This window comes from Lynx canadensis, chromosome D4 (genome assembly GCF_007474595.2).
Source record: "Lynx canadensis isolate LIC74 chromosome D4, mLynCan4.pri.v2, whole genome shotgun sequence".
Lineage (NCBI taxonomy): Eukaryota > Metazoa > Chordata > Mammalia > Carnivora > Felidae > Lynx > Lynx canadensis.
In genome coordinates, this window is record NC_044315.2 from 1,460,577 (window position 1) to 1,488,352 (window position 27,776).

The 27,776-nt window shown below is 52.6% G+C and overlaps 1 protein-coding gene across 4 annotated transcripts in view; it reads left to right on the plus strand.

Annotated features, from left to right (window-relative positions):
• The window catches only part of FAM120A (family with sequence similarity 120A), a 96,041-nt gene that overhangs the window by 39,687 nt on the left and 28,578 nt on the right, over positions 1-27,776 (plus strand). For all 4 annotated transcript variants that reach the window (XR_003964193.1, XM_030293668.1, XM_030293669.1 and 1 more), the window contains exons 6-10: positions 8,568-8,665; positions 8,891-9,171; positions 17,792-17,879; positions 19,779-20,006; positions 22,265-22,439. Coding sequence is in view for 3 of the 4 variants with exons in the window: in XM_030293668.1 (XP_030149528.1) it covers positions 8,568-8,665; positions 8,891-9,171; positions 17,792-17,879; positions 19,779-20,006; positions 22,265-22,439 (870 nt within the window). In the remaining variant the exon portion in view is untranslated. The remainder of the gene's footprint in view (positions 1-8,567; positions 8,666-8,890; positions 9,172-17,791; positions 17,880-19,778; positions 20,007-22,264; positions 22,440-27,776) is intronic.

A 27,776-nucleotide genomic window follows, 5' to 3' on the forward strand; every position in this document is an offset into this window, starting at 1 on the left:
CCCAGCACACGGTGCCTGCCACGTCCACCAGAGTCCCCAGTCTGAATGTAGGCGCACGTAAGACATGTCAGAATGGAGTTGGCAGCAGCGTGTGTGGTTCCTGGATGAACCATACTCCTTAGACCCTGGCTGTGCTTCAGAATCATTGCTGGAATTTTTGAAAAAAAACGACAGAGCTGCTAGAGGCCCACCCACCTCAGGTCTGTGAATGGAGATGTTGTAGGCTCTAGCGATCCTGGTGTGTTTGTTCAGAGCTATGTGAGTGAAACCGAGGCCCAGTGAGTCTGAAGATACATGTGTGTTGTCTTCCTGGCCTCCCCCGTGAAACGTCGACGAGCTCCTGCTGCACATTCTTCAGAACCGCCGAGGTCTGGAGCACCGACAGCACCACGTGCTGGTGAGGAGGCAGCGCGGCAGGAGCGCCCAGTCACAGCTGCCGGGAACGCAGACCGGCCACCGTGGACGACCACGTGATGGTTTCTTGGGAAACTGCTCATCCTCTTACCATAAGGTTCCAGCAGTCACGCTCTTTGGTATTTACCCAGAGGAATTAAAAGCTTATGTCCACACAAAGCTCTGCACACGATGTATACAGCAGCTGCACTCACAATGCCATGACTTGGAAGTAGCCAAGGTGTCCTTCAGCAGGTCAACGAGTAAATAAACGGTAGGCCCTCCGGGCAATGGAATGTTCTTCAGCGCAAAAGAAAACGGGTTATCAAGTCATAGAGAGACGTGGGTGAACCTCGATTGCATTCACGAAGTGAAAGAAGCTGATCTGAAAAGGATTCCACCTGTGTGACATTCTGGAAAAGGCAGAACTGTGGAGACAGTAAAAAGCCCATGGAGGGATGAACAGGGGGATGATAGGATTTTAGGGCAGTGAGACTATCATGTGTGACGTTGTAGGGGTGGATGCATGTCCGTGTACGTTTGTCCAGCCCGTAGAATGAACACGTAGAGGGAACCCTAATGTAAAATGTGGGCTCTAGTCAATAAGCACGATGTGTCAAAATGGGGTCATCCGCGATGACTGCTGTGTCACACTGACTAGCAAGGTGTATGGTGTGTTTCTTCCCTGAGTTTTCCTTACACTTAAAGCTGCTAAAAAAATAATGTCTTTTAATTGAGAAAAATCTCCTTGATGCATCTGGCCCATGCCAGCACTTGCCGGGTGCTGGGCAGCGTGGCCGCGCAGGCATGCGGTCCGGGCCCTTCCTTGCACATGAGTGAGATGCGGCTCCCATGGCCTGTGAGCAGGTGGTTCAGACTGAACTGATGCTGATGAAGTCAGGCCCTGTTCTGCTTGTGGAACTAGTGTTTGAGCTGAGGTTTGAAAGTAGAGTAGGAGTTGAGCATGGTGATAATGGGGAGGAAGTCTTCCCTCAGAGGAGATGGAGGAGATGCGTGTGCGCCGGCCCTGAGGTGGTGTGCAAGGAGCCCAGGTGGCGGCGAGGGGAGGGGACGGCAGGGGCAGGGGTGCAGTTGGGTCCCGGCATGGCCCAGGCTTTAGACTTACCGTAGGGGCCGTGAAAGAGGGAACGGGTTGTTACAAGTTGCTTTGTAACTGTCACACACCCGTGTGTGTGTGTGTGTGTGTGTGTGTGTGTGTGTGTGCGCGCGCGCGCGCGCGCGTGCGTGCAGTCAAAACCAACTTCAGGGGAATGTTCCTGACGGTCCCTCCCCATCTCTCCATCAGGTTCCCTGCCCACCAGCTCTCCTAATTTTGTATCAGTGGTTCCCTTTGCTTTATCGTGTATACCCCGAGTGCTAAGTGGAGATGTGGAAGAAGGCAGGCTTCCCTGGGGGGCTCTGTGGATGGAGTGGCCCGGGTCAGGGAGCACAGGTGGAGCCAGGAGTAAGGTCGGCTCGTAGGAAATGGGAGCAGTGTGGCAGGAACTTGTGTGGTCGGAGGTGAGGAGGAGGCTCCCGGGGCTCCCCCAGGTGTGTGTGGCCCTCAGCAAGGTGCAGGGAATCGGAGGAGAAACCGGCTGCTACCACCCTGAGGGGCGTGGAAGAGGGTGGGGTAGGCGGCGGGAGCGGCCCACCCCCCAGGCCTAGTGAAGGGTAGGGCTCGGAATGGGAGCGGATCGAGCGGGCTTGCACTGTCAGAAGTGGGGGTCTCGTGGCACCTGGTGCACGCGTGGGGGCTGCGGCAGGGAAGTCGGGGATCTCAGAGGGCTTCGCAAGTCACCGGCCCCAGAGCCTACAGGCCAGGGGAGCCTGCCGGAGCAGGACTGTGCCGGCCTGTCGGAGGCGGTCTCCCGGGGCTGTGCCGGGACGGGAGCTGCCACCAGGAAGCCGAGACCTCTGGGTGCCCACGTCCTTGCTGGCCTCCTTCCACCAGACCGGCCGCAGGCTGTTGACGGCCGGTGATGGGTCTTCAGGAGAGCATACCTGCCTGCTGTCTCACCTGGGAGGAGGGGGACTTGCTGTTGGCGTCTGGGGGCTGGGGCTCGAGAAGGTGCGTGTGCAAATGTGAGGGAGACGAGGGCTGGTCGGTGACGTCATCAGACTGTCCCATCAAGTGGCGCTGGGCTTTCTGTGTTAACAGTCTCTTTGTAAATACAGCTCTACCTCCACACAACATACCTCCCAACACGTCGGGGCAGGGTCAGCAGATGTCACCCCAGAAACGGAGACACTGTGAGTAAAAGGATGTGGTCCCCACAGGACTTCAGCTGGTAAGACAGGTCCATCTCTAGGAAAGCAGGGTCGCCCAGGCATGACCACACAGATGCAACGGTCACGCGACCTGCTAGGAGCAGAGAGTGATGGCATCTTCACCTGCGCCAGTGGAGCGAGTGCGAGTGAGGAGCCCACGCTGCCCCGTTCTGCCCTGTCCGATGCCACCTTGGCTGGCCTGCCACTGCGCTCACCCCTGGGCCTCGGGGCCATGCGGGACGGCCCTACACGCTATACACGACCTGCCTGCTGCCAGTTGGCGGTGCGTGGCTCATGCCCATCGCCCCAATCACCATATGGAGGTCTGCCTTGGTCCCGCGGGGCAGGTGCTGCGCCGTCCTGGCTGCTGCCTGTGCGTGTCCCTTGGAGCACTTCCAGCGTTGTGCTATCGTAACGATCACTTTTTAGCATCCCCAGATGTTCCGCACTGTACTGTTGCTCTACTTTACTAATAAGTTTTTGAAATTTGGCATTTAAAAAAAATTTACGTGATAGTCATATAGTTCTTACTAAAGCCACCATTCCTGTGGTTTTTGCTTAAGCTTTTTTGTTACGGAAAGACTTTAAATGTGACAGTAATACAGAGGGCAGCGTCATGAGCAGCTGTGTGCCCACTGAATGGCTTTAACAGATGATAAAGTTTGTTTCACATCTTTCTTTAAAGAAATACATTATTAGGCTTTTCTGGAAGTCACATCTATCTACCTCAAGCAGGTTTTTATATTTTCCTGCCTCATACATATGGAGTAACAAATGGTGGTGTTAATCTGTAATTAAATGCCGTATTGTACGTGTCATTCTGCCCTTGCTATTTTTGGCGGTGTGTCCATGTTCATCTCTGTTTTTATCTTTTAAAAGCCGATGTGCATGGTATTAACGTCAAGCCCCCAGGGGTCTGACAGCGTATTCTGCCGCAGAGAACCGTGGTGTCTCGTGTGGAACAGAAGGTCTGCTTACTCTTCCTCCCTTTCGAGTCTTGAGCATCGTCCTCAGACTCACAGTCTTTTCCCAGGACCTTTCATTCAGATTTTTGTGAGTTTATTTTAGTCCATGTGCTATGAAGTGATACAGGCCATCTGGTCTCATGTCTTTTTGAAAGGTCATTTTTTTAAAAAACCTGAAAACCAGTCATTTTTTAGGAACAGAAACCGCATCTGCCTTTAGCAGCCACTCGGCAAGGTGTCTTTGGGAGGTGGACCCGCTCTCCGTGGGGTCTCCTGGTGGCTTCTCAGGGCGCGGTGACAGGAGGGCACGGCCTGTCCAGTCCGCAGTGGACAGAGACTGTCTTGTTCTGTCGGGCTCACACAGCCACGTGGATGGTGTGCCTTCCTGCCCCCGTCTCCATCGGCCCACATGCACGGCGTTCTTTGCTGCGGGGCGCTGCCATTCCCGCTCAGAGGGAGAGGGCCAGGGGCTAGACAGATTTGGATATGACTCAGGACACGTCCATCACTCGTGAGACCCCTGCTCTTGAAGACTCGGGCACCGCGTGAGCTTTGGCAGTGCTGCACCCCGTGAGGTCCACGTGTGCTGCCCAGACTCGGCAGTGGTGGAGGTGCTGGGTGAGCACCCCGCTGGCTCCTGGCCCTGGGAGCTCTGTGCCCACAGTGCCGTGGTCAGGAAGGCAGCCCTCGTCCTGGGGAACCGCTCGCGTTCCTGGAGTTTGGGGCTCCTGCTGGCCCGAGTGGCTTCCCCGGGGTCCCTGCTTCTTTCGGGTGCCCGCTTGCTTTCATTAGCAGAGCTGTGTGGAGCCTGCTTCTCTCCGGGTGACAGCCTCTGGCTCCTCTCGGGAAGGCCTTGCCTGGTGTCAGCTGCCCCAGCCGCCCTGAGCTCTGGGAGCTGGTGCTTCTGGAAACTGACAGCGTTCAGCCCCTCCCGCCTCTGCCTTCATGCCGGTCTTTGGCCCGTGGGGCCTGCCTTCCAGAGGTTACTCATCTGGAAGAGGATGGAAATAAGTTACACAAAATTCTCCTTCATGTGGCTTTATGTCTTAACTTCTGTAGAATATCACTATTGAGTAAATACATCCCTTTGAATACAGTTAATGGCGTTGGGAAATTTGACCTTTTTTGTAGGTCTTGAAACCTAGTATTGGTGATAGGGAACATATTGAGTTACTCTTTGAATCTGAATTTTCAAGTCTGTGTTTTTTATGCCACACCTGAAAATCGTGCATCGCGCTCATCGGCATTAGAGAATTTAAAAATTCGTTACTTTGTCACTCTTGTTGGTTTTGGCTAGCGTGGCTTCTCTGTGGTAACGTGCCTGGTGGTCAAGTCCGTGCTGGCTGGCTGGGCTAGCTGGTTCCCGGCAGAGCCTCCCGGTCGACACCGTTCCTTCCAAGATGTGTGTGGTCTTTAGAGGCCGCTGGGTGGCGGGGGGCGGGGGGGGGTTGCTGGCAGCACGTCATCCCGGGTGGCTCCCATGGCACGCTGTCCGGCCGCCGTGTGTGTTTTCCTCATCGTTCGCAAAGAAGTCTCTAAACGTTGTTTTCATCATGAGAACATTTTTCATACGGCGACTAAATGCCTTTTTCACGTGCCTCTCTCAGTCTGTGTAGTCTGCTAACAACAGCTTCTCTTGATAGAGCGTCTGTGACAGGAGAACAAGGACCCCCATGTGTAGCCGGGGTCAGTCCTGAGAGGCGTCCTTGTCACACAGCACAGTGCTCCGCTTAGTGGTGCGAGGGCACTGAGAACCAGAACTGGTGCACAGGGAGGCATGCCGCGCGCAGAGGCAGGCTTGGCTTATCGGGCGGTTCTCCAGCCTTCAGAGAAGTGTAGACAGGTTAATTCACTTATTAGACTGGGTTCTGAGAGATGAGTAGCTCACTTTGCAGGTCCTCAAAGGTTTATTGGAAGTCAGTGACTTCAGTATGATTTTAGAAAATGTTCTTTCTTTGGAAATCTTCGTTCTTAAATTATGGTTCGTTTTTAGGGAAAGTCTGTGCTTTTCAGGAAGTTTGTAGTGCATGATGGTCAAAATTTTAGGGAAACAAAAGGGTCCCCTTCCCTTGAATGCTGCTGTGTATTGGCATAGCCGATGTTCCCTGTGCTTTCTCAGAAGTTTCGTGGAGCAGGTCAGCCACAGGAGGCAGTAAATTGCACTTCTCACAGTAATTTGGGGTGTAGTGTTAGAGCTTGAATGGAGTTCATAGTGTTCTTTGCAACCGAATTTGGCCACAATTCAGAATCACCTGAGAAGGGACTTAACCAGTTACAGCATCGTGAGTCTCAGACTTTGAGGCTCTAATCTCCTGGGTCGGAACTGTTTGATCAGAAGTGTCTCCTCGTATGTTTGCATGTGTATATGTGTATGTGGGGTGAATATGTGTGTATGTGAGGTGAACATGCATGTGCATGTGTGTGTGTTTGGGGTGAGTGCGTGTACATGTCTGTGCAGCGAATGTGTGTGTGTGCACGCATGTGGGATGTGTGTATGGGTGAGGGTGCATGTATTTGTGATGAACACGTGCATGTACGTAGGGTGAGTGCGTATACGTGTATGGTGAATGTGCATATGTATATGCACGTGTGGTGGACGTGTGTGTGAGTGCATGCACATGTATATAGGGTAAGGGCATTTGTGTGTGGTGAATGTGAGCGTGTGCATATGAGTGTATGTGAAGTGAGTGAATGTGCATGTGTTTGCATTGAATGTGTGTGTGTATGTGGGGAGCATGAGTGTATGTGTGGTGAATGTGTGTGCCTGTGCATAAGTGTGTGTGTGGCAAAAATGTGTGCACGTGCACATGTATATGTGGTGAGCATGCGTGTGTGGGGAGTGTGCTCTGTGGTGAATGTGTGTGTGCGTGTGTGGTGAGTGTGTGTGTGGTGTTGATGTGCATGCATATTGAGTGTACTGTGGTGAGTGTGTTGAGTGTGTGTGGTGAGTGTGCTATATGTGTGGTAAGTGCGAGTGCAGGTGCATGTTTTGGTGAGTGTGCTGTGTGGTGGGTGTGAGCGCATGTGGTGAATGTGTGTTTGGTGAGTGAGTGCATGTGGGGAGTGTGAGTGTGGTTGTGTGCGTGTGGTGAGTGCAGGTGTGTTGAGTGTGCTGTGTGGTTAGTGAGTGTGTGTGTGGTGAATGCAAGTGCATGTGTGTGATGAGTGTGCTATGTGTGATGGGTGTGGTGAATGTGTGTGTGGTGTCAGTGCATGTGTGGGGAGTTTGTGAGTGGTGACCATGCGTGTTGTGTGTGTGTGTGTGTGGTGAGTGTGCTGTGTATGTGAGTGCGTATGTGTGGCGTGAGTGTGCATGGTGAGTGCATGTGTGGTGAGTACATGTGTGTGGTACGAGTGTGTGTGTGGTGAATGTGTGTGTGTGGTGTGTGGTGACCACGTGTGTGTGTGTGTGTGTGTGTGGCAAGTGTGCGTGTGTGGTGTGTGTGTGTGGCAAGTGTGCGTGTGTGGTGAGTGTGTGAGGGATATGCACACGTGCCAGCACCGTCACTCTCAGCTAGTTGCCCTGCAGTTGTGGAAGTGACATCTCGAGCTTCCCTCCCAGCAGGCCGTGGGCTAGGCACTCGGAGATGGGCCCTCGCATTGGACCGTGACCGTGGCCTCTGGGTGCGTGGGTACCGTGGGGGGGAGAAGTTAGTCACCGTCCGGTGCTGCCTGGACCGGGGTGGCTCTGGGAGCTCCGGTTAGGCACTGGGGGGAGTTCAGAGAATGGGAGGGAGGGAGGGTTTGGGTTTAGGGATGCTCGTTCGTTCTTATATTTATTTAAATGTGTCTCGGAGAGTTGGCGGGGCGGGGGGGCAGGGAGAGGTAGGGTTTGTGGGCTGCTGGTTTTCCTGGTGTTGCCCAGATTCTGAAGTTGGAGGAACGCTCTACCTGGTAAAGGATGTTGGCGTCCAGGGGTCTCTAGGCTTGGTTTTGTTGGGTTTCCAAACAAAGCTTAAGGAGGAGATGGTGTAGCCTCAGGGCCCCGTGTCTGCTGTCTGTCCCCACTGTTTGGGCTGTGGGGACACTCAGGGCTCAGGTGCCTGAGGCCTGACTTCATAGGCACCCCATCCCTGGCTTGTGTGGGGGAGCAGAGCCTTGAAGGGTGTCCTTCTCATTTTTATTACATTGCTAAGTAGTTTATGATATTTGGAAGTGTTCTGATGCTGAGGCCACGGGCCCCGTCAACACACATTGGTCACCACGTGTCATGCTGGCCGATGGTGCCCTCTCAGACTCCGGGAGACGGAGGTCGTGGGCATGCAGGTGTGCGGGCCCGCGGGCCCAGCCGATCATCCTGCCTCCCGTCTGATGTGGGGCCTGGTCCTCCGCACGCTTGTTCTCGGGGCTGTGCTGGCACGGTCAGCACGAGGGGTGGCAGAGTGAGTGCGGCGTCCGTAGGACAGGTGTATGAAGTCACGTTCTGAGAGCACAGATCCCAAGTTCGGTCCATGATGTATGTGAAGCGTGCGGCCTGGTTGTGGTTTTGCCTAACGGCCGCAAACTAAGTATAGAGGCAGCACCTGCCACATTTCACCGTTTGTATCAAGAAGCTTGTCAATAGCTGAAAACTGAATTTCAGTCTCAATAGGAAGATTCCATTGCCTCACAGACGTGAGGGGAAGGGTCTGTCCCCACTGTGTCCCTTCGGAACCTGTAGTCTTAGGGCTTTGAGAAGCCGGCAAGGGGCGGAGGGAGGGTGGTCCGGATGCCTGCAAGTTAAAATCCTAGCTTCAGTCTGTAATGTTGATCACCGTAAAATTAACTGTGTTTTAATGTTAAACATGAATTTCCAAAGGTGTTTGGGAAGTGGGATCAGTGTTGTGTTATCCCCTGAGGAGGGACAGGGCACATGGGGACATGTGCTTGCCACTCTGGTGTCCTGAGCTCGTGCTCTGCTAACAGCTGCGTCGTTTTCTTTCCTTGTCGACGGAACAGCCAGACCAAATCCGTTCGGAATGCCTGGGATAGTGCCACCGTATGTCCCCCCCCAGATGCTCAACATTCCGCAGACCTCTCTGCAAGCAAAGCCTGTGGTGAGTCCTCCCCCCACCCCCCACTTCCTGCTCCCAACCTGCCTGCCTTGGGGGCTGCTGCCCTTGGAAGCTGCACAGACATCCGATTTTCGCGAAAACTAAGATCATTTCTGAAGCTGTCAAGCTGCTCTGTGGAGCAAGTGCCAGTGTTCGTTGAATTAAAGCTTAGCCGAGACCAGGCAGTGCTGACCGGAGTGCGCGCGTGACCTCTGCCCTCTCTTTCAGGCCCCGCAGGTGCCCAGCCCAGGTGCCGCGGGCCAGGGTCCACACCCGTACAGCCTCGCTGAGCCGGCCCTCGCGTTGGAAACGAGTGGGAAGAGTCTGACCGAGCACAGCACCTACAGCAACATTCCTCACGAAGGAAAGCATACCCCGCTGTATGAACGGTCGTCCCCGATCCACCCAGCTCCAGGCGGCAGCCCCAACCACGTGGATTCAGCCTACTTTCCAGGGTCTTCTACGTCATCGTCTTCCGACAACGATGAAGGCAGTGGAGCGGCTGCAAAGTGAGTGGGTTGTGGAGCAGCTGTGGCTTCCCCGGGGTCGGTTGGCCGTGTCGGGCGCGGCAGGCAACCTGGGCTCTGGGGCGGTCGAGAGCTGAGCACGGAGGCGTGGGGGTGTTGTTTGTTGCAGGAAGGCGATGTCACTGTGCACGGGTTGGGCTTCTTGGACATGGGCGAGGGGCAGTCAGACGCTTCCTTGAGGCTTCACAGGCTGGAAGTCTGTGCTCGTCGGCCGCGGCCTCGGGCCACTCCTCTGCTGCAGTGGAGGTTTAGGAAAATTGGTTCGTGTGACCCCTTAGACGTGGTGAAGTTACCTGGTAAAGTGCTGCTGACTCTTCCTGTCCCCTGGCCTGGGGGACCCCAGTCTCACCCCCGAGAAGCATTTTAAGTTAGACGCTGGTGGCTTCTAGTCTTCGCTCCTGGATTGAGGGGACCTTGAATTTCCTTCCCTCCTGAATTGAATCTAGCAATTCAGATTTCAGCTCAGCAGCTCGTAGACGATTCCTTAAATCATGCTGTTCACCTGACTGGAACCAGAGAAAGCTGCAGTCAATGTTGGAGTCATTGCTGGAGGGGAGTTTTTTTTTTTTTCTTAAGTTTATTTTTGAGAGAGAGAGAGAGTGAGAATGAGAGCAAGTGGGGGAAGGGGCAGAGAGAGAGGGAGATAGAGCATCTCTAGCAGGCTCTGCACTGTCACCACAGAGTCACATGTGGGCTCAATCCCACAACTCTGGGATCGTGACCTGAGCTGAAATCGGGAGTTAGATGTTAAACTGACTGAGCCACCCAGGCTCCCCAGTAGAGAGGAGTGTTTTAAATGTGTGTCCCCGAGTAAATGAATTTTTAAATATGTAACTTGTTAGAGTCTGATCAAGAAAGTTTTCAGTGCACTATCTTCCTTCTCTTCCTAAAAACTCTTGAGTTTTGAGAAACCTGACTCACAAACAAGGAAGAAAAGGGGAAAGGAAAGGAAAGGAAGGCCTTTCTTATTTCTTCATCTCCTCTTCTTCACTGCACTCTGGCTCATGGCTGGACATCCAGGGCCCCTTGGCCCTCCATCCATGGAGATGGTTTCTCGTCTTCTGCAAATTCGCACTAGGCATGAAGGCTGAGGCTAGACGTCCCCTCTCTTGTTCTTTCCTCCATCTGTAGAGTGGATGCAAGTGTCCCCTGACCTCAGGCAGGAGTTACCGAGGGCTTTGCTGCCATGCAGGGGCTGTGTGCTCCGTGGAGCAGTGGTGCATAAGTCCATGCGGTTCTGAAATCCCGATGTGAAGTATTAAGCTGGACTTTGCATTCATTTTTCCCAGTTAACTTTCTGGAAAGGGCGTATAGTGGAGACTGAGTGTGACTGGGCCGGGGCCTGGGATCGTGTGTGTGCAAATGAGAACAGCTGGTCGAGTCTCAGAAGCCCTTCCGCACTGAAATTCTAAGGCACTGAGTTCTCTGTTAATAATTGGTACAGATTTGGTCTAGTGAGAGACATGCTTTCTAGATGGCTGGGAGCAAGGCCCAAAGCAGGAGGGTGTGTGCCTGGGCCACCTGCGGGGTCCCCCACAAGTGTGGCCAGCCGCCTCATGGGGCTGGGAGATGAGGGGGATACTTGCTGGAGGGCCCTCAGCTCTACCCTGACTGTGTCACTTGTCTGGCCCTGCCCTGTGCTTTCACGGTGCTCTTTGGGGGAGCTGCTAGAAGGGGGCTTCGTGTGTGGGGCAAGCATCCTCAGCCTCAAATGCAGACATTGGGAGGCCTTGTCGGCCTGTCACACTTTAGTTTTCTTGAATCTGCTTCGCCTCCCCGTTTATCGTGATCAGCAGACATGTTAAAACAGAGAGGAGGAGGGAGGGAGAGGAGGGGGATGGCAGTTGTGCCCGAGGCTTTGGGGCCAGACGCCAGGCGGAGCAGGACCTGGGTCAGCCCTCACAAACGTCCCTGGCCCGCATTCCTGGTCTCCAGCGTTTGCTCTCCAGCCTGAGCGTGTTGTGTGTTGTGTGCACTGGCCACGAGCACAATGGGGTGTCTCTATTCTGGCTCAAAATCTTGGTAGGAGTGGGAGGTCATGACTTGCTTTGGTTTGGACTTGAATTGGGACCTCTGGACTTGGATCTGTTGTTGGGATGGTCTTCAGGGAAGGAAGTACATTAAGCCAAGGGACACTGAGCACTTGCTATGCGACGGGAACATGGCAGCTGTTGGCATGTTTCTAATGGATGGTGCTGATAGGTGACAGGGAACACTACTGAACAAAAGCGAATCGACCTGTCCCCTCCCCCAAAGCATGCTACAAATGAAAAAGACAAGTATTTCAAGTAGGAAAGAATATAACATGCAGTTCACAGAAGAAACACAGATGATCAGGAAGCATAAAAGATGTTCACCCTCACCAAAGAAGAAAAAAAAAGAATGTTAAAACACAACGAGGTACCTTTTTGTGTAACCTATAAAGTTAGCAAACATTTATTTTGAAAGATAAAGTTCAGGGGATGCAAGGCTTCGGCAGACGGAGAGGCTCTCCTGGCATGTCCGGGGGGCACAGCTCCCTGCCCCGAGGAGGACATGAGGTGCGCCATGAGCACTGCAGGTGGCTGCGCTCACGGCCACTGCTCAGGTTCACACGGTGGCACGTGAACCACGCATGCTCAGCAGGCCCGCCCCTTATCCCCCTGCTTGCATACCTCGGTGGCAATCTTGGCCCTGGAGGCGGAGGGGCCATTGTTGTCACAGGTGCCTGCGGAGCCCCAGGCCAAGGGGAATTGGGCATCCTTAGTAGGCATGGCTGCCGCCCAGGCTGTGCTGGCTCTCTCACTGTGGCCCTGTTTCTGTCGGAGGACAGAGGCATCTGAGGATTATTTTCTTTCTTTTTTTTTTTAATTTTTATTTAAAAAAAAATTTTTTTTTAACATTTATTTATTTTTGAGAGACAGAGCATGAGCAGGGGAGGGGCAGAGAGAGAGGGAGACACAGAATCCGAAGCAGGCTCCAGGCTCCGAGCTGTCAGCACAGAGCCCGACGCGGGGCTCAAACCCACAAACGCGAGTTCATGGCCTGAGCCTAAGTGAGACGCTTAACCGACTGAGCCACCCAGGCACCCCCCCGAAGATTATTTTCAAGTGACGAAAAGAAATATTCTGCTTTCTAACTCCGTGTTTTTTCTCCTGTTTTATTGGAGTGTCATTAGCACGTACTTCTTGCTCTATTCTCGGTTAAGTCTTTGTGAAACGAAAACTAAGGCACTTGTCTTTCTTCCTGGCCTTTGTCAAATCTTTGTAGTGTTCTTTTGGTAGAATTAAAAAGTATGATGGAATCCTTGTGGAGGTGTTTGTCTTATATTATTTTCACATATTCATTGGCTTTTAGATACTGAATCTGTTCTGAGTTTGCTAATTTAAAGTTTTTAGTTCTTTGTTCTATATGTTTTTCTAAGAAATACGGAAATCTCTGTACAAAGTCAGAAAACTGAGACGTTAGAAAATACGGTACAGGAAGTCTCTCAGGAGCCACCTCTAGAGACACAGGTGTTTTCACAGACAGGTGAACACACAGGTACCTTGTTTTTCACTGCGTGTCCTAACGTGCCTTTCTACTCACGGGGTCTGATCTTAGGGTCAGCAGCTTGCCTTCTTTCTTACACGTGGTATGCTTCCGTAATAGTGTGTTCATGATCGTGTGTGGAGATGGGAGTGTGCGTGTGTGCATCGCTTCAATGTTTGGCTCTGATTACTGACATCTTGAAATGGATGTTTGAAAGTCCTGTTAGGAGAGAACATGAATATAACATCTCTGTGCTCTGTGGCGTTGTTTGTATGGATTGCTGTTTCGTGTTCCTGTGCACGTGGGTGTTGGTATGGGGTCAAGGTGGCATCTGTCAGATAAGATTTGCCGGCCCCTGTGAGTCCTGTGGGATCAGATCTGGGCTGTGGAAGGTCCCTGTCGGTGCCGAGGGCCTGCACACCACTGTGGGGACACGGTGCTGTGGGGACCCAGGCCCCAGCCTCCTGTGGCTGGTCGCGCCAGGTTTTGGTGGCCTCGTGGTTGTGTGGCCTGGAACTCACTGGGCCAGGCGTGGATGGAAAGCGTCTAGCGTGTTTGTGAATTGAATCAGCTGATGAGTAACCACAGTAAGTGATAGGTAGCATCACTATTTTTTCGAAACGCCAATTCCATTTTAATGTGAAACACCTCAAGAATTTCATTCTGTGCCCTTGACCTAGTGGCCCAGGAAACGTGCTTCCTCTGCCAGGTGGTAGTGATGTTAGGCTGCTTGTCTCCTATTCTTTGTCCTCTCAGGTTCCTTTCCCAAAGAAACGTGTGGTTCACAGAGAGAGCTACATCTTACCCTGCCTGATCGCCCCCAGCCCCCGACAGGCTCAGCACAGCTGCAGCCTTTTCTGTCCAGATTCTTACCCTCTTTATGTGCTAGACTAGGGCAGCATACCTTGTGTATCCTCATAAAAACAATTCTGAGTCACTTTTATGTGTTGGTCAGGTGTAATCCCGGAGACGGGTGTCTTCACGTGTCCTGGCCGTGCTCTGACATGTATGGGTGTTTTGTGTTGAGCTCGTCCGCCTGTGTTAGGGGTTTGAACCCTCCCTCGATGGCGGAGAGTCGTGAGGAGTCCTGGCAGATGCATGAGAGGCACACATGGACGTCCCTTCTGACTGTTGGGTAGGAATTGGAGCATCACTTTCCGTGTTCCCAACTTCGTGTGTGACAACCTGAACGTGTGACATTAGCTTAAATCAGGGCATTAGGAGAATGTCCTTGCAGGGGTGTTGGGGGTGTGACTCGTGGTCCCCCATCCCGGCGCCCAGTCCCCCGTGCTCTGTGGTGGGAGTCTCAGGCCTCCTCAGGGCTCTGCGGGGCTAGGGTGGGAACAGGTGCGCGTCCAGGCCCCTTCTGTCCCAAGCTGGGGAGCACACAGAAATGAAGATGTGTGCATGCCTGTTGCAGGCTGGCCACACTTGGTCACCACATCTGTGACCTCGTGCATACACTGGATATTTCTACTGGGAGTTTGGTCTTTTCTCTTTCTTTCCTGTTTTGTTGCCTCCCTTCTGGTTTTATTTGCCTTCGCTCCTTCATTCCTGTTGACAAGTCACTCAGCTCGTGGTCAGTGCCCCTTCGGGCAGCCTGCACCCACGTGGTGGTGACGTGAGTGAGAAGTCAGCGTGTGGGCCAGACGCTCTCACCTCCGGTGCACGCAGACACCAGCACCGCGCCAACGAGACCCACAGGCAGGAGGGTCAGGTTTGCTGTCTCCCCCGTGTTCAGTGCAGGATGACCCCAGGTGTTCTGCTGCAAAACGAGGCCCGCAGAGCCAGGTGATGTGTGCTGGCCTCTGTCCTCACCACTGTTCTGGGTGTGCTGATGGCCTGCTGCGACCCAGTCTGTGTACAGTCCCTTGGGATGGCCTCATCCCGTAGCGGCACAGGGTCACTGGAGGGATGGCGGGCCGTGGTTGCCTCCAGTCACTGTTGCCGTGCTGCACATGGGTCCTTTCCCTTCCCTCTGAGCCTGACTCCTGTCAGCAGGATTCAGTGTGAGCTTGCAGGCTTCCTGTGGCCTGTGTGGGTCCCAGCAGGTCTCTCCAAGGCATGGCCGGTGACAGGTCGCCTTTCTGAGCAGTTGTGGAGAGTGAAACCAAAATGTGTGTTCTTCGAGGCAAGGCGTCTGTCATACACCCAGTAGCTCGTTTCAAGTTGTAAAGTGACATAGTCATCCTAGTGAGATGTTCTGGACTTTAGAGAAACTGGCTTTTGACAAGATGCTTTTCAGGCAGAATTTTAGGTTTTATAGTATGGTTATTAGGGTGATTATCTAGATTAGGACATTACTTTTAGTTTGGTAGTGACCTATAAACAGTAACACTGGTAGTATATGTAAATGTAGGTTCTGTGTGATCTTCGGTGGGACAAGCTTTCCACTTCGGTGGCAAGTAGGGCATGGCCGCCCTGCCCCGCCCCGTGCTTGCCGGCGTGGGGCCCATCGTGAGGGTCGCGTGCTTACGGGGCTGTATGTTTGACGAGGCTCTGTGTTGAGCTTCGTGTGGTATGGAGGAGAAGTCAGGCTTATGCCGTCTCCGCCGTATACCTTTTGGCTGTGGTTCCGTGATTCCTTCTTTCAGCCGTTGGCTACCTGCTTGGCAGTGGCGCGAGTGCTTATCTTCACGGCGTGTGTAATCTAGTGATGGAAATGGACGACAATGCAGTGCCAGTGTGACACACGCCGTGAGGGACATGGCCGTGAGAATAGCAGACGGGCTGGGTAGGGAAGCCTGCAATGAGGGGACGTTGCCGCCAAGGCCTGAAAGATGAGGCGTCATAAATAAAAAACTCTTCTGTCGTGAAGAGAGGGGCTGGAAGTCCCGACAGAGTGCGGGGTCCCTCTGCCTCGCCAAGAGCCTGTAGGACACAGGACTTCCTGGAAGTCCGTAAGAAGAACATGGTGCACTTGCCGCGATGAAGGAGGAAGTGTGTGGACTATCTGTGCAGGCGGCCCCAAGAGAAGATGTCACATGTGGAGAGGTGCCTGTCTCCGTCTTCATCAGGGAAGTGCAGACCACCAGACCATGCTGGGGGTCACCGCACCCCAAGAACGACTGCCAGGGGAGCCACAGAAGACTGGGCGCATTCAGGGCGGTAGCTGGACCAGAGCCGCAGCGGCAGTGTGCTGTCCCGGGGGCCCATCTAGCAGGGATGCCGGGTCCAGGCCTCTCGACGCGGGTGGCGGGTTTCCAGGGTACTCAGAGCCTGGGAAAGCCCGAGTGTGCTGTGAGAAGTCTCGTAACCCTTACCCTTGGGAAGGGGTCTGGAGCGGGGCGAGGGGCAGCCTCCGGCCGGTCAGCCATGCCTCAGTTTGGTGACTTGCGTGCGTGCTCAGTTTGTGGACATCCGCTGAGCTGTGCCCTTGTAACTGGTGCATGTTTTTATAGGTATATCCTACTTCCAGTGTCTAGAATTGTGAACGATAGATGTTATGTTTCTTTATAAAACCTGTAAGTATCTGAGTAATTTGTTCTAAAGTTTCACTAGATAAATGTCACTGACTTCTTAGTGAAAAAGTACGTAAGCATCTCTATTTATGCCACGTTTTGGATCACTGCAGTGCCGCTAACCTTTCCTTCCCAGTGCTGGAATGCTCCTGCTGGACGCAGCACAGCTGACAGCTTGTGCGCCGAGCCCTGCTCCAGGCCCCCTGCCCCCACAGTTGGTGCCTTGTTCTTGACTTTAAACAGAATGATCTTGGAATGATCGTTGTGCTCCTGGAATACTCCCGTTCAGTTTGGTGCCTCCTCATCACAAAGGATCCTTCTAGTCTTGCAAAGCTGTGGCCTCAGAGGGTACAGATGACTCGGACCGAGCACTGGTCGCCCTGAGTCCTTGCAGAGGACCAGGAACTGGACGCCGGGCAGCTGCGCAGTGTCCCTTCACATGGCTGGGACCGAGGAGCCGGATCGGGCTCTGAGAGGTGCCGCATGGGGACTCTTGTTTACTGTGGGCGCCTGCTCCTCCTCTCTCCTTCTTTTTGCTGTTTGTTTGGTTTGGTTTGGCTTATTTTATTTTTTTTAGTAGCAGAACTGACATGAAGTCTGTTGGAAGATGGGAGAATTAGTGGGTCTTAAAAAAATCTGTCACTTGAGTCTGTTAGGAGGCAGGTCCAATAAATTGCGCTCTTCCCTGGCCTGCCCTGTGGCCAGCACTGATTTCAGAAGCTGGTTTGGGCGTGGGCCCTGTGGGGAGGGATGGGGGGAGGAGCCCTGCCAGGAGGCAAGGGAGGCCCATCTGCGGGGAGATCCTGTCCCTTCCCCGAGCCCGTGGTGAGCTTCCGTTTATGTTGTGGTCTGCGGTCTACAGATGAACAAAAACGTTTATGAAATAATGCCATGGGTACCCTGTTTACTGCATTCTGTTCCATTTCAGTGTTTATAAAATGCTGGTTGAACTCTTCTGGAGATACTAATGGGTCACAACCTACAGTTTTTAAAAAAATGCCGATTGGAATACCTCAGTCTGGCCTGTGAGATGCTCAGTGCTCTTCCCGCTGTCCCTTTCCACACCCTGATTTTTACTGCTTTCCAGTGGAAGCTGTCCCCCAAATCCCATTCTGCCACCCACTCTCTGAGCGCACTCCCTCTCCTGGGCCACGTCCCTGCGCTCCCAGGGCCTCTCAGAGAACAGGCCGGGCGCCCCGTGTCTGGTTTCAGCACGTGATACGTTACACGTATTTATGAATGATGAGGAATATCCGAGCCAGATAACATTTAATCCTCCTCTGCCTGATATCTCTCAGTGGAGTGTGATTGTTTTATCCTGTTTCTCCAAGACGACTGAACTCCTTGGAGGCAGGGCCGTGCTGCCCGCTCTGTGGCCCACCCTGTCATCTTTGAGGCGGGTGCTGAGGTTGGGTCAGGTGCTCTGTGTTTCCTCTTCCAGGGAGTGGCTGTTGCTGCCCAACCGAGTAGGCCGAAAGCACCCCCAGCGTAGGGCTGTCTCCGGAGGTGGTTTGTTGGGGGAGGCGAGGTCAGTAAAGCTGAGGTGTCACTGAGTCTGTGGGCTCCACATGGGCTACTGTGGTGGAAGGCCCACGCCGTTCAGTAACCATGTTCCTTTTGTTTATGTTCAGCCATATCAGCGGGAACAAAATTGGCTGGGAGAAGACGGGAAACCACTCAGAGCCGCAAGCACGGGGAGACCCAGGAGACCAAACAAAGGTAGCGGGTTGGCATTTATTCCTTCACGTTCTGACTCTTTGAGCCTGTGATGTTAGGAATTGGTTTAAAGCAGAGTACTCTGTCTTTTAAAGCATGTTATGAGTAAGAGACACTGGCATGGGGGTGTCACACATTGGGGGGATGGGAGGGGAAGGGGTCACATTGGTGAGGGGGTCACAGACATGGGGGTGGGGGTCACAGATGTCTGTGCAGGGGAGGAGGTCACAGACATTGGTATGGGGGAAGGGGTCGCAGATGTCAGTGTGTGGGGGGGTTGGGGTCACCAACATGGTGGGGAGGGGTTCATAGAGGTTGGTGTGAGGGATAGGGTCATAGATGTGAGGGGACGGGGTCACAGAGATAGGGAAGGGGAACGGGGGGCATCCTACTGTCTCACGGGGCGGGTTGAGGGCCTGGTGGAAATCCTCCCATCTGCTGGCACATGCTTTTGTCGAGACCCAAAGTCTTGCATGCAGAGTCCTCGCCTCCTGCAGGGTTTTGTGGGGATTAAATGAGAAATCACTTGGGATGTGCACATTAAAGATGAAAATAAAGTAAATTCCATTCCCCCTTTGGTCTGCCTCTGCCTGTTGCTAGTGATATCTAGAAATACCTTTAACTACAGTCACGTCTGTTCCCACATGCGGTCACTTAGGATGTGCCCGTCTCTAGCAGGAGTGGACTTGTTTTCTGCACAAGGTGACACAGTGTAGGAAATTCATTTAAGACTCTGAAATACTCTCGCTTTTGAAGGGTTATCCTATCAATAAGCAACAGAAATGCTTGCTGGATGCTGGTTTTTAGCAAAGCACCTTCCAAAATTTTTAGCTATTATTGTGTCTATATTCTGAATGGAGAGTATAGAAAACACTTATGAGTTATCCTTGAGTTTTTTTTAAGACCAGTTTTGGTGCTTTGTGTTTTAAAGGATAAAGTGAAGCACTTCTATACCATTGTAAAGAATAACGTTTTGTATCAAAACAGAGAAATGTGTATTCCTTAGATTGGCACAAAGTCAAGCAATATGCAATTATTATTTCCAGCATTTATCATGAGAAAGAATAACTCCGTTTATTGTGCAAATAATAATTGGTCTCAGCAAACAGTTTGGACTTGGCTACAGTTTATAAAGACAACAGGAAGGGTGTCCCTTTGCCCTCCATGTCCTTAGCTGCTGCCTGCCACCCTACATCCCTGAGTCCCCCACTCTTTCCTGTGCAGCTTGCACACATTCTGTTTTGGCGGTTGGTTGTTACTGAGTGGGTATTTTTTCATAGTGTTTTACTGTGTACATATTTCTGTCATGTAGGTCTGACTCCTCAGTTTTAATGGAATTAGCTTGTTTTTTGCTTTAATTTTTGGTAAATGGTTTCCTGTGCGTACTTAATTTGGGGCTTTGTAATGACAGAAGAGAATGCCCAAGTTAGGGTTTCTGTTTATTCTCCCACTGCCGGCCGTGGTGGTGAGGAGTAGGTGTGAGCCCCTGTTGTGTGCACTGCTGGGCAGGGACACAGCCTTTCCGGGCACCCCCTTTGTCATCTGGGCAGAGGACCTTGCCTTCTTGGCACTAGGCAGGGTCTCCACGGAACTTGAATCACACGGATGGGCCACATGGGCCACACGGAGCAGGTGGGACAGGGTGGCTTCCCAGGGGTCAGCAACCACAGAATGCCACTTCCCCCCTCAGGGGCCCTGGGGACTAGCCATGTGAGGGGGGTCACCCGGCAGAAGGTGCACCCCACCCTCCCCCCCCCCCCCCCCCCCCCCAGCCGGGCTCGGGGCAGCTCCCATCCCTGTCTTTGGGGAGTGGTCCTTTGCACAGGGGCACGGTGAAAGAAGGGAAAACATGAGCTGACTTGTTCCCCCCCAACCCCCCTTCCCCTGCCTGTGGCTCTGCAGACAGAAGGCTCGTCTACGGCCTCCTCGGGCAGCCAGCTCGCTGAAGGGAAGGGGAGTCAGATGGGCACTGTGCAGCCGATCCCGTGCCTGCTGTCCATGCCCACACGGAACCACATGGACATCACCACACCGCCCCTGCCCCCGGTGGCGCCTGAGGTCCTGAGAGTGGCAGAGCATCGGCACAAGAAGGGGCTGATGTACCCCTACATCTTCCACGTCCTGACCAAGGTACGGCGGGCGTTTTCTGTCTTACCAGGCAGGTATCTGAAATGGAATGCATTTCTGCTTCCCAGACCTGGAAAGGGCGGAAATGTGTACCAGTAAATGCAGTCGGAGAACTTGGGAAAATCTTACTTTCCCTTCCATTTGGTATAAAATACTTTTGAAACTTCAAATTAATGGCACATCGTGTTATTTTCTGACTTGTAAATTTATTTCTAATTTCAACATTTCTTGCACCATGTTGATGCTCTAATGTCAGGTTTAATTTGATGTCACATACAAGACCTGTTCTGTCATGTGTCCTGGAAGTGCCCCTCTGGAGTGGCCTCTGGAGGGCTTGCTTGTCGAGTGCAGCTTCTATGGCACTGAACAGAAAATCCAGTATGGGATTGTGTAACACGTTAGCGGTCAGAAAATGCAGTTTTCTGTTTACACAGTGTCATAATTCCACTTGAGTAACGTCTTAACAAATGTACGCTTAAATATACATCCAGCGTGGCATTGGTTTTGAATCCTGGTGTCTTGAATGGATCTATGTGTCCATTTAAATTTTCTCAGTGATTTGTAGTCTTTATGTTGGTGTTTATAACCCTGGACCCACAATTTAACATGTAACCTTGGTGACCAGATTTTTCATGTAAAATTGGTTTATTGCTATCCTGTATTTTTAACACCTTTTCATCGGTGTCTGTACCACCACAGATCATCAGATGTTTTTCTCCCTGTTTTGCAATCCATCTGTGGTTTGTAAAGCGGGGTCTGTAAGTGCAGAAGCCCCCTGCCCCACAGCAGTTGGACGTGGCTGCGACCGTTAACCGGCCGACCCGAGTGTCGCTCGCTTGTGTCAAAGGGCACCACAGTAACTCAGCTCCTTTCATTTATTTTTGAATTACGGTTGCCTCCAAGTCTCATGTACTATTTGCCATGGGTCTGCACGTATGCTTTCGCTTTTCAGATTATGGTTGTGAAGTAAACATTTTATTTTTCAGGGGCAACGCATATTATAAGGGTAAGTGGAAAGTTCCTCTCGCGGGAGAAGGACTTGTTGAGTTTAAAGGGGCCCAGGTTCGGGGGAAATCGCGCCCTGTGCCGTGGGGTTGTGTGGGCTGTGAGGTCCCGGACCCCTGTGCTTCTGCCCTGCCTGCTGTGGTCTGATTGGGGACGGTCTGAGTGACAGGTGGCCTGTCCTCTTCCACCACTCACTGATCTATCTCAAGGGCAAATAGTAATAAAGTGACTGTAGTTGACAAAAGTAAACAACTATCTTTTCAGATTTTAAAATGCCACCTAAAATTTTTCTGTATGTTAGGGAAAGCTTAGACTGTCAGGCATGCCGTTTCCTGCAAGCTGCGTGGCTCTGGTATTAAATTTTCAGGCCAAGATGTCCTCAGTGGGCGAGGCTTCACGCTCACGCAGGCAGCCAGCCGAGCCAGGGGCCTGGAGAGAGTGCCCGCCACACAGTGGTGCCAGCTTCGTGAGGATAGGGAGAGACCAATTTTGAAATTAAATTTATGTGAACAAAGAGCAAATACTATGGAATTCTTGAAAGATACGTATCGATAAATTTAACAGCCATTGGAGGTCATATGGACGTTCTTACATTAGGAATACAACTGAGTAAAACTCTTGCCGAATCTCTTGATGTATGTTGACTCCCTAGCACATCTGAGACAGACGGGGCCACAGAGGTCCTGCCCCCACGAAGGTGTGGGACACATGGCCCCTCGTCCTGTGCCGAGGCCGGCCACGTGCCAAAGCCTCGCAAATCAGACAGCACTGAAGAGAGTGCCTGCAGGGGGACCGTGCTTGCACGTGGCCGTGTTTTACGGAAGTGCTTAGTGAAGACAATTTGACCATTTTGTTTTCAGGATACTCATTTGTTGGATTGTACATAGGCCATTAAAAATTACGAATTTCATGACTCATAGTAAAGTTTGCAAGTTCTCAGCATTTTCTATTCTATTTGTTGTCTGCTGTTATCTGTCTAGATGGTTTCAAAGACTTGGGGATCGTCTGTGGTTTCTTATGCTTTGGTTCCAGATTCAGGATGAAACCACATAGATTTTATTTTGACTCTCTGAGCATATGTTTTGACAACTGCTAATGAACTCCCTAAACATCCTGCTGCACACAAGTGGTTAAGCATTGATGTGGAATGGAATTGCAATGTCGTTAACTGGAGATAATACAGTATATTTCTGTGAGTTTGTTGTGAATTCAACATGAAAAATGTGCAATATTATTCTGCTTTCTTCCATGCAAAGGGTGAAATCAAAATTGCTGTTTCTATTGAAGATGAAGCCAGCAAAGACCTGCCTCCCGCCGCCCTGCTCTATAGGCCAGTTCGCCAGTATGTTTACGGAGTGCTGTTTAGCTTGGCAGAAAGCAGAAAGAAAACTGAGAGACTTGCTTTTAGAAAGAACAGACTTCCACCAGAATGTATGTACTGTGAAATCCATTGTTTGTTTTCCTCGGTACCTCGTTATCTCTTGTGCATTTTCTAAAGCCTTAGAGGATTGTGACTGAGTTTGCCCTGAGCGTCCCCACGTGAGACGGTGGGCTTCACGGGGCCCTTCGGAGAGGAGGACAGGCCCCGGGCTGTTTTCCTCAGTAACATTCCAGTCATGGTGTCTATTTGGTAAACCGTTTCCACTTTAAACTGGACATTGAGCTGGAAACGGTCTAGACGGGCGCCATCTCGCCGTGGCTAGCGCGTCCCGGCAGGGCGACAGTGGCATCCGCTCTGGTGTCCGCAGGCGCGTCCGGACTACAGAGTCTGTGTTCCCGGGGAGGACCTCACCGCGTTGCAGCTGCTTCTGTGCAGGTGGCGCGTACCTGCGCACTGCGCACGGCCCGCGGCAGACAGGGTCCTGGTAGCGGTCTCCCTCCAGGGCTGTACCCGACCGACCCTGGGGTGGAGGGGAGTGGAGTGGAGGGACACAAGGTGCTGCTTGACATGCTGGCAAAAGCTGAGGTCAGAGCGCGTGTTTTCCATCTTCCAGCGAGTGGGCCGGTGGAATACTCGGGGAGAACTGTGCCTTTCTGTTCTGGGTAATTTTATCTGCTAACGTAGGGAGTGTAAAAGTCACTGTGTATTTCTTAGGAAATATAGGAAAGTTTTCCAAAATGTACAGTCTGAATTAAGAATATCCTCAGCTGTGGAGAGTAGGTCACCAGATCATCCCCTCAGCGCAGGCTGTCTGGGGACGAATCCCCTGCGTGTGTACTGGGGCAGCGTGGGCCTGGTCGTGCTGCAGTCGGGTGGCACTCGGGGACGCAGGTGACAGTGGGTCTTACCTTTGGACTCTAACCTGGAGAGATTCTGGCAACTTTGAAAACTTGATCCGTAGATCCTGATGTCTTGTTTCTGATTACCGTGCCAAAATGTGGTTCTGTAAAAAAATGAAGCCTCTGTCAGTGAGGCCATTTGAGGATGGCCGTTGAGCTCTGCAGCCCCTGCTGACACATCTGCCACTTTGACTGGGGCTGGAGGTGCCACGGGAGACACCGAGCATCGTCAGCCGGCTCTGCGTGGCCGGGACGTTCCTGGTGGACGCATCTCACTTTGCACAGGGCCCCGTAGCTGTGACCTCCCCTCCAGTGTCCACCAGCCCTGAGCACCCTAGGCCCCTTGCTTCTCTCCTGGGCCTGGCCTGCCAGCTGCTGCAGAGCCCTGGGCAGCCCCACTTCCTGCCATGTCCTTGGCTCCAGCGCACCGTTTTGACTTTGGTGGTAAAAGCTGGTCTTTTCCTCATTTGCTTCTGTTCCAGAAACACACCTACTATTATTTAGCACCTTCCCTGGAAGTTTTCAGTGATCACAGCTTGGGACCCTCAGGTGGTCTCCAGGATGGGTCCCCTGTGCAGTGCCCACAGCCTTGTAGAGCAGTCCGGGTGGGTGGGTGTTCTCTGCTCGCGCCCCTCCTTTCCTGGGGGTTCTCTGCCGCCGGTGAGCTGTGGGTGTGGGGGATGGGTGGGAAATGAGAACTGCTCTCCACCTTGCGCGTGCGTTGTGACCCTGGGCGGTGCAGGTGTCGGGCTGGCCTGTGGGCAGGCAGCAGGCGAGCAGGAGGCACGGGACAGCGCTCACCGCACAAACCAGCACCCTCTGGGCATAAGCGAGAGAGCAGCGCACTGTGCTGCAGGCCGGGTGTGTGTGCGCCCCATGTGGTGGGATCTGGCACTGCGGAGGGAGGACGGGTCAGGGCTCGGGGCTAGGACAGTGAAGAGAGGAGGGGGTGGGGGGATGGTACAGATGGGCTCTGCCAGCCCTGAAGCTTTCATGCATGGGGGTGCATGGACCGGTGGACGTTCTGGGGGATGTTGGTGCTGAGCGTGCTGCGGTCTTTCTGCTCAAGTGACGAAAGAAAGTGGGTCCTGACTTCTGCGTCAGCGACCACGGGCAAGCCACTGAAGGTGAGGTAAGAGTGACGTTTCTGTTCAGGAGGATGGGTTGGGTAGGGACAGGTGACGAACTGAGGCAGCGGGAAAAGAGGGGTGCCCCTGCCTACGTGGAGCTGAGGCAGCCCTGGCACGTCGGTGGTACCCAGACAAGTGTGTGACTGATGTGCGTTACAGAGAACCGTGGACCTCTAGGTGGAGAGGTTTGTCCATCTGACCTCTCAGTTTACAAGTAGAGAGGTCTTAGTTCGCTCTCTCAGGAGCAGCTTTGGAACCCAGGCCTGTTTGGTCTTTTCGGGGACCTGTGGATTTGTTTCATGCCTCGGTCGTATTAATAAGGGAAAACAGCCTATGGAGAAGGTTCTTATGTCGGTAATCCGTGCTGCTGTTTGCCGGCTGTCCCGCTAACTGGAGTGCTAGCTCTCCACAGGGAAGAGTTTTGTCCTTCAGAGCTTTTGTGAGCGCTGAGCCCGAACACTGTCCGCTCCCTCGGAGCAAACCTCGTGCAGGAGACGAATGTGCACCGGTGACCTGACGCGGCTCATTGACACTGCGCCATGATAGTTTCCTGAGGCCCACTCCTAGATGCCAGCCGACTCTGAACGCCAGTGTGGTGACACCCCTGCCGTGGACTTCCTGCCTGAGCTGTGTCCTAAGTGACTACATCTCAGTGTCCTTAGGAAGCAAGTTCTCGGGACTCTGGATGAGGTGAGGGTGATAATGCTGGTCGTGCTGGAAGGAGGCAGCTGCTCAGGAGGCCCCGGTCAGCGAGCTTTGACAGAGGAGCCTGTTAAAACCCCGTTTTACCTATGGCCACTCTTAGACTGTGTGCGGATGAAATGAGGTCAGTGGCACTTTGCAGGAGATTCTGAAAGCACTGACTGTGTGCTGTGAGGTCTTTGGGGCAGGTTTGGTTCTCAGATGCCCTCTGGTCCCGCCGTCCGTTCTGTGGGTCCCAGGTGAGCCCGCCTCCTGTGGCAGGTGAGGCTCGTGATCCAGCACGGTGTCAGCATGCTGTGCATGCCAGTGTGGGCTCAGCAGGCTCACCGTGACCACCGGGCTTCCCCAGAACGGCTTTGTTGTCAGAGGACTAGTCCGAGAGCATATGGAAGTCTACAGGGTTGTTTAGAAGTACTGAGCTCTGGTCACATTTAAGACCTATATCCGTTTGGAAATGTGCTCTCTCAATCGGTCTACATACCATACAGTGTACATGACATACGAGTGCTCGTGTGACTTTGCCAAGCTGCCTTTCTAAAGTCATCATATGGTTAAAACAGGACATCCACTCTCGGGTCCCTAAAACTCTGGCCTGTGAAAGTCATACTGAATTACATGCTGGCAGTTTATTTTCTGTGTGCCCATCCCTGGTCTCCATCGTGTTACTGTTAGGAAATTCATCAGGATCTTGTTCATTAGGACAGTAAGCTGCTTGCAGTCACCATCGGGGGCTCTAGGCCCCTCCAGCAGGCCAAGCGGAAGACCACAGACCTGGCATAAGCGCTTTGCCCCGGGTGCTGGATGGGGACAGCGCAGTTGCTCTGGGGCAAGGCGGGACCAGGGCGCTGCCTCTGTGGCTGCTGGCATTTGGGCCTGGGGCCAGCGCCCCGGCTGGAGGCTGGAGGCTTGGAGCGTGACGCTCCTGGCCTGCTGGTGGCTCTGGCCTGGCTGCCCCTCACCCGGCCAAGGGGAACAGGAGGGGCTGGAAGAAAGGGTCAGGTTCCAAAAAGACTGCAGGGTAACGAGACTCCTCAGCTGTAGTTGATGAGGAGAAAACCCAGGAGGTAAAGTTCTGTGCTGTGCACAGTTTAAAATTATTGTCCACTTATGAAAACCGGCCTCTGTTTTCTGTAAAAGACTCCCCAGGACCTCAGAATTAAGTAAATGATAGAGACAGGCTTGTAGAAAACAAGTGGATGTAAATTACAGACACAGGAGATGGATTTGTGGCTGTAGGAAGCAAGTTTATGTACCTGAGTACTATTTTAGAAAGGATTTCCCCAGAGTCTCCATTTTATAAATCATCAGGAAAAGCCAAAGGGAACATGGATTTTTTTGTGTTCCAATTTGCTATAGAAATTTTGTGTCAAATAATTGGGACTGCTGATGAAAAATGAGTAAAATTAAATTGGTTCACATGGATTATATTATAAAATTTTTTAATGTTTACTTTTGAAACAGGCAGACAGAACATGAGCAGGGAGGGGCAGAGAGAGAGGGGGAGACACAGAATCCGAAGCAGGCTCCAGGCTCCGAGCTGTCAGCACAGAGCCTGACGTGGGGCTCGAAGTCATGGACTGCAAGATCGTGACCTGAGCGAGTCAGACGCTTAACTGACTGAGCCACCCAGGCATCCCCACATGGATTATATTATAAAACAAAATAATAGGGCCAACGTCAGTGTGCTGTTTTAGAATGTGTGGAAATTGCTTATCATAAACATTTTCTCCATGATTTTACAAAGGCTGTTTATATTAATCTGAATTTCTTTATTTTATGAAGCTTTCCAGAAGTAGCATTACCAACTCTTTTCCTCACGGACCTCTGAGTACCCGAGCCTGTGGATCAGTGCTGTGGGCCAGTGTTCAGTGGCAGTGTTCAGGGGGGTGTTCGGTGGCAGTGCTGTGGGGCACTTTTTCAGAGCAGTATTTGTCATAGGCCCTTGAACTCCCAAGCTTCTGATGCCCTGGGAATGATGTATGTGGGGAAAGTGAGGACAGGAATAGTTGCGGGCATGGTCTGTAACCACACGTTGTGTGTGGTCTGTGGCTTACGAGTCCTGGAGGGTGTCCCCACACCTGTTCGCACGAGGAAGTGGAGAGCCAGCTGGACTCCACCACCCCCCCGCATGGCAGTGTCCCACGAGACGGAAGGAACAGCCGCCATTGTGCCCAGTTTTCTGTATCTGCGTTGATGCGAAGGAACCAGAGTTTGTTTTTACATATATGTGTGGTTTTGTTGTTTTTCTATGACCTTAGTTAGCGCAGCAGGTAGACCAGGACCCCCCCACCCCCGCCCCGAGCCCCCGATGCACATTTGCACACACGCCCGTATAGAGACCAGAGGTCCAGCCGGTTGCAGTCGTGGGGGGTGTTTGTCTCCATCTTCCCCTCAGCCGCACCTGTGTTGCACACTGGGCCGGTGGCCGGTGTGGCCAGTGCTCACGGTGCTCTGGCACTGAGCTCAGAGATGTCCTTCATCTCGTGGCTTGTAGGCAGCCACCACCGCTTGGTTGAAATTGGCTTGCAGAATGAAACATTTTCGTTATTCCTGGTCTGGGATGGATCCCAAGTCGGCATTATAACATTTATAGCTGGTGGTCATGTGTTTATATGTGATACCGTGGACCGTGGTTAACGTCTGATGGAAACGGGTT